General features: G+C 60.1%; 2 protein-coding genes across 2 annotated transcripts in view; one reads left to right on the top strand and one right to left on the bottom strand.

Annotated features, from left to right (window-relative positions):
* The window catches only part of GGTG_01267 (vacuolar ATP synthase subunit C 1), a 3621-nt gene extending 2881 nt beyond the window's left edge, over nt 1-740 (bottom strand). Inside the window, exon 1 of the mRNA XM_009219028.1 lies at nt 49-740. Within this exon, the coding sequence (XP_009217292.1) occupies nt 49-340 (292 nt within the window). The 5' untranslated portion in view covers nt 341-740. The remainder of the gene's footprint in view (nt 1-48) is intronic.
* A 1157-nt stretch (nt 741-1897) lies between these two features.
* GGTG_01266 (hypothetical protein) lies at nt 1898-6076 on the top strand. Its single transcript, XM_009219027.1, has 2 exons — nt 1898-2613; nt 2744-6076. The coding sequence occupies exons 1-2, from the start codon at nt 2598-2600 to the stop codon at nt 5758-5760; spliced, it is 3033 nt and encodes a 1010-aa protein (XP_009217291.1). The 5' UTR covers nt 1898-2597; the 3' UTR covers nt 5761-6076.

Here is a 6076-nt window from a genome sequence, read left to right as displayed (position 1 = left end):
GGGGAGCATGCGGGAGCGGGCGCATGCGTGAGGGTGGGAGCTACTGACTGTCATTGACCGTCTTCTGCTGGGCGATCTTGTCCTCGTCGGGGCCGACCAGAGACTTGAGCGCGTCGGCGACACGCGAGACAACGCCCTGGCAGGCGGCCTCGAGCTTTGCCAGGTCGTCGGCGTACTGGACGAGGGCGTCGAGGGTTCCGATCTTGAACTCGGGTATTGTGAAGGGGAGGACGGCGCCGTTGTCGGGGTTTATGATGGTGCGCAGGGAGGCGAGGGCGTCGTCCGTGTCAAAGGTCCTCAGCGGCAGGGACACCAGGGCATAGGTCGTCGGCGTCGGCATGGCGGCGGAGGCTCACTGCATTCCGCAGCGGGTTTACCGGGCTCGGATGGCGGCGATGGGAGGGGCCACGGTCGTGGGGGGTGGGCTTCGAGCGGAGGTTGGAGGTGCCGGCGGCGTGCCGGAAGCAGAGGTCGGGTCGGATGTAGCTCGTTGTGGCTGCTGACGAGCTTGAGCTATACTGTGTGCCGCACAGCGTGCTCCACCCTGGTAGGCATGCCAGACAATCTTGGAATACCTATCTACAGACAGCTCCTCGTAATTACATATAACCTCCAAGAATGGAATCAAGCTGGCGAATTGAGAACATTTGCCATCTAATCGGCAACCGGTTGGGAGACCTGATATCCTGGCGATCCCAGAGATATCGATAGCCGTGTCGCCTTGGAAGAGCGGGTTGGAGCTGATATCCACCAGTAGTCTATGCCAGGCCTCCATGGAAACCTCAGTGGCGGGTGGCGGCAGTGATAAGGGATTGACCTGGAGTCGATGTGTTTCTTAATTGGGACTCTGCTGAAGGAACCGCTGTTGAATGTTTGAAAACGTCAGTGACAGGAAGTCAAATATCGAACGGCGCATTTGCCTTGTTCGACACCCGAGACAACTAGGAAGTGGTGGTGTTTAGCGTTTACAGGATCCGGAACAATGCGGCGAGTGAGCATTGGAAGCCAACAGCTAACAATCTTGCACGTTATATCTCATTGCGCGTATCCGGCCCGGTAGGATAGCCAGTAACCAAGAAACCCCACTCGCGCCTGCCAACAGCCGAGTCACCAGATATATACGCCCTGCTTTCCCGTCGTTGCTAGCAAGTTTTCCTAGGTCCTTCTGGGTCCTCCTTTTGCGTTACCCGCACGGTACTTGTGGTTGGCATCCACGGTGCCTGGCCTGCTGGACGTGCTGGAGCTGGTGGTTGACGATGGCGAAGGGGATGCTCAATTTAGCCTCGAGAAAGAGGCTAGCGTCTCCAAACGGAACCGCACAGGTAGGTACTAGGCGGCAGAGGGTGTGGGCATGAGCGCAGTACATTGGAGCGACCTCTGGCTCGCGCTCAGCGCGGTGGTCAGGCCAGGTTTCGCCAGCGTATCATCAGGCTCCGCTGCGGTACCTGGCACTGGGCTTCGAGCTCTCACATGGCGGCTGAAGCAGTGGCGTGGCGGGCCTACGTCGACCTGCCGGAGGTCCTCACCTCCCTTTTTTTTCTTTTTTTCTCTTTCGCTCTGTTGGAACGTATCGTGCAACCCAAGCTGGAACAGCCCAGGACCGACCACCTCACTTCCTCGCATGCCGCGTGGGCCCGCACCGGCCACCTCCCGCCTTCTGGAATTTTAGGCAGGAGAGGAAAAAGAGAGAAAAAAAAATTGCCGTTTGCCATTTTACATCAGAGATCGCATCGAAGTCGTCCGTAATTGACGACTTGCACTGGCTGAAGAGGGATCTCGCAAGCGACACCGCAAACCGAGCAAAGAGACGGACAAGACAAAAAAAAAGTCGGGGCCTGGATTGGGCGGGCACTGTTTTCCTTTCATTTCGCGACGCCGTTGCACAAGCCGGCTCGGGCCACCACCACCACCACCACCACCACTCCCACCACTACACCCGACGGCCAACCAGCCTTTTGCTGTCCGAGTTTGATTCCTACCCGCAGCTCGCACCAACCCTCGAATGCTTGCATCCTCGACGACGACGAAGCACGCTTGACGGTGCCGACAGCGCCTGCTCTATCCCGCCGTGGGCTTTGTGAATTCTGGTCCGGCTGATTTTTTCCCCATTGCTGCCGCCGCCGGGCTGGTTGGGCCCTGTCGTGTGTGGGCGCGTTCGGTGCGACCACCTGATCCATGACTGCAGACCTCCAGCTCTGCCAACAACCCCATCCCGCCGTCCTTGATCCGGCCGACGTGCGATTCCATTCCATTCTGCCAACCTGGCCGTCCTTCACGCGTTCCGCTGTCGCTGTCGACTGAGCCCTGCGACCCCGAAACCCCGAAACAAGGCTTGCCCGAAAAAATATGCGTCTGCGCGCGACCGCAGCCCCGTGATCGGCGATCCTCCCCTGTGCTCGACGCGATTCTCCCACCGAGCTACCGAGACCGACCATCCCCAGCTGAGATTGCCGCGCCGCGCCACTTGAGCAGCGGCAACACGGTCCGGTCGGGCGCTGGCGAGAAATCCACTCGACGAGGCAATCGACCGCTGTGCACGAGACACCGCCTCTGTCCCGTCTGCAAACCATCGCAGCTGCCGCTCCCGACCGCCTGCCATGGACCCGATTCCTGGTCCGTTCGCCCGCTTACTTCCCCACGCATCTAGGTAACCCATCTGGGCGCCTTGCTGACCGCAGCCCTTGATATGCCGCTGCCCTTGAACCCCTCGGGGCCAGGGGTGCCGGCACGGGCGTCTTTATAGGTGATTCTACAGTCGACCTGACCGCCGCCATGTCAACATCTCCCAAGAGACAACGAAAGACCGCGACTGCACTACCACTCGCGCCGGCCACCCAGCCGGGACCGCCCCAAACCTCAGATCCCTCTCAGCAGCACGCGACCCAGCAGTTTGCGCCGCAGCCCCAGACGCAGCAGTTGCAGCAATCGCAACAACAGATGACACAGATGCAGCCCCGGACCGAGCTCCCACAGCACACGCCCAGCGATGTCCACTTTGGCTCTGAATCCCCCGTGCCCGGCACGTCTGGCTTCTATCCCAACCCATACAGGGATGGCCGTGTTAGGAATCCGGTGCCGAGTAACCTGCGCGGGAGGGCGGACCCCCATGGAGGCAGCTTTGGTGTCATGCACATCGATATCAACACGGCTGAGGCAAAGGCCAGGGACGAAATCGCCAAGCGAACCAGCGAACGAACCGAGCGAGCGGCCAAGATGGCCCAGCAAGCGGGATATATACCGCTCTCCCGCAGGCGCTTCCCCCATCTCCCCACGAGCCCGACTGTAGCGAATAGCCCCCGGACCGCCATTTTGGATCCTAACCAGACCAAGGAAGAACAGGCTCGCCTGTTGACGCTTCTCCGGAGTCTCAACCCCGTCTCTGTCGTCGATCAGATCTGTAAGGCACTGGCCTACTTTGGGGGGATCCCGGGGGCCCCTGCGCCTCCGGACGGTAACTTTCCCGAAAGCGCCGACAGGAACGGCTCCGGTCGCCTGTTCGTCGGATGGATCTCCGAGATATTCCCACATATCGAAAACGCACCATCCTCAGCCATTAGTCCAGCAAAATCCTATGCGCAGCTCAATGAAGGGACGGCCGATGCCACAGCCCCTGAGACCAAGGAGTCGGTGAAGCGACCGAGAGGTAGGCCTAAAGGGAGCAAGGCCACCAAGGCGCGGAAGGACAAGGGAATCAAAAAGGGCATGAACAAGGCTAAGGGCCTGGCTGCTGCAGGTGCCTCTTCAGGCGCCGGGGAGCAGAATCCCGGCGATGTAGACGGAAGCTGGGTTGACATGGACGAAAGCACCATGGACGCGACAGCAGCAGCTGGGTCCATGTCGCAGGATATTTCACTGCCCCTAGGTGAACATCCCCCATACGTTCCGAAAAAGAGGGGGCGACCAAAGGGGTCCAAGAACCGGCCCAAGGAGCCCGCTCCCGAAGGCGCGGAGCAGGCAGGAGGCGAGTGGGGCTCTCAGACCCCTGCGCCGAAGACGAAATCCAAGGGGAAAAAGAGCAAAGCGGCGGCAGCAGCGGCGGCGGCGCAGACCGACGGCGGGCCTCAGCCTGGAATTAACGGTAGTGGCCAGGACGAGTCGGCGCCATCCGGTGTCGAGTTCGCCCTGGCGGCGCTGCAGTCGTACAACGATACCAGCAGCATGCCTGGTGAACAGTCTACATCATTCACACCTGCGAATCTTGCACCACCACCGCAGCCCACCGCAGCAAGCGCAACACCGGCAACCAAACGGAAGCGCAACGTGGCCAAGGCCACGACGGACGGGACTCAAGATCTACAACCTGGCTCGAACCCAGGGCGAACCCAACGATCTCCTCTCCCTAACGGCTATGCGCAGCCGGGCTCTGGGACTGCGCCGGTTCTGGCCCAGCCACCGGCGAAACGTCAGCGTAAGACCAAGGAGCCCGCAAGCATACCCGAGCCGACAGTTGCCGCCCATGCTTCAGCAAACGATGCCACGTCCGAAGCAAGCGATGGCCATTTTGATAGGGAGACCTTTGAAGCTCTTCAGTCGCAGCTAGAACAGGAAACGGAAACCGTGCGGAGGCAAGAGGAAACTCAGATACAGTCAATGCTTCCACAGCTGCGGGCACAAGGCCAGCAGCAGAGCAGTCAGCTGCAGGGTATGGCTGGTCGTCAACAAGATCAGCGGCAGCAACAGCAGCAGTCGGCCTCACCCCACCCCCAGCAGCAGCAGCAGCACCAACCGCCGCCATCACAACAACAGCAGCAGCATATGGCCTCGGCACAAATGTCGGGATCCGTTCAAGCCCCCCAACAGCAACGGCAGCCCTCGCGTAATACTTCACAGTCGTACTTCACCCAGGTCGGCAACGGCTCGGCCTCCTACGGCCAACACTCGCCGCAAACGCAACAGCAGCAGCAGCAGCAGCAGCAGCAGCAGCAGCAGCAGCAACAGCAGCAACAACAGCAACAACAACCACAGCAGCAGCAGCAGCCGTCTCAGACACAACAACAGCCGCAAACTCAACAACACACGGCACAGTTTCCCGCTCAGCAAACGCAGCAGCATGCGACACAGTTCCCTTCCCAGCAAACTCACCAACACTATTCCGCCACGCCTCCACAGCAGCAGGTCCAGCAAACACAGCCGCAGTCGCAGCAGCAGCAGCAGCCAAAGTATTCGACGAGCTATCAGCCTCAAGCATCGTATCCTGTGGCTCAAACACAGCAGCCGCAGCAGCAGCAGCCGCCGCAGCAGCAGCAACAGCAGCAGTATCCAGCTTCGCAACAGCGCCATCAGCAGCAGGTTGTTGCGACCAACTCCCCTGTGCTGGTGACTCAGGCCTCGGCAAGCGATAGCGGCTATAGGACAGCCAACAACGCAACCATGGGGTACAGCGCCCAGTTCAACTCACAGCAGCGGACTCAGGCATCAGCTTCCCCATCCATCAACGCATACACGCCGACCAGAACGCCCTCCTTTGGTGCCACAGCCGCCCGCCAGCAGCAACAACCCCAGACGCAACAGAGCCAGGGAAGCGTGACAGCCAGCATGCAGCCATTCCATAGTTTCGATGCCGGCAGTGCGGCATTGTTTGAGAACATGGGCCTAGACGGCTCGGGCCACGCCTCGCTTGGACTCGGCGCGCCTTCGTACAACATGAGCGGCGGTGTGGCGCGGTCATCGGCCGGCACCGCCGGTTTTGGGCCAGCCTTCGACTCGCTTCAGGGGAACAACTTGCGGGATAGATACTATGGCGGCGGGGTGCGCCGTTAGTCTCGATAGCGACCCCTCGCGGGGCTTTGCTTTGGCAAGCTATCTCTCCCTCTCATATGCTCTCCTCTAGAGTTGCGGGCGGGTCTTGATTCTAGCGGTTTGAAGCTTTATTTGAAATCTCTTTATTTCTTTGGCCAGCATCATTTTCTACGAGCAAACTTGGGAATCTTTCGAAGCGGGAAGTGCAACGGCGATCGGGCTGGTGCGGCAGGGTGTATGGGATGGGACCCCCAAGAGCCCGGCGTAAACACGGTATATTTCTCGTCGAGGTCTTTGGAATCATTACTTCCTTCCTGCCCATTCTTTCGGCCCCCCC

The sequence above is a fragment of the Gaeumannomyces tritici genome, assembly GCF_000145635.1.
Source record: "Gaeumannomyces tritici R3-111a-1 unplaced genomic scaffold supercont2.1, whole genome shotgun sequence".
Taxonomy (NCBI): Eukaryota; Fungi; Ascomycota; class Sordariomycetes; order Magnaporthales; family Magnaporthaceae; genus Gaeumannomyces; species Gaeumannomyces tritici.
Note: the sequence above shows the minus strand (reverse complement) of the source record. Positions and strands in the feature narration are given on the sequence as shown.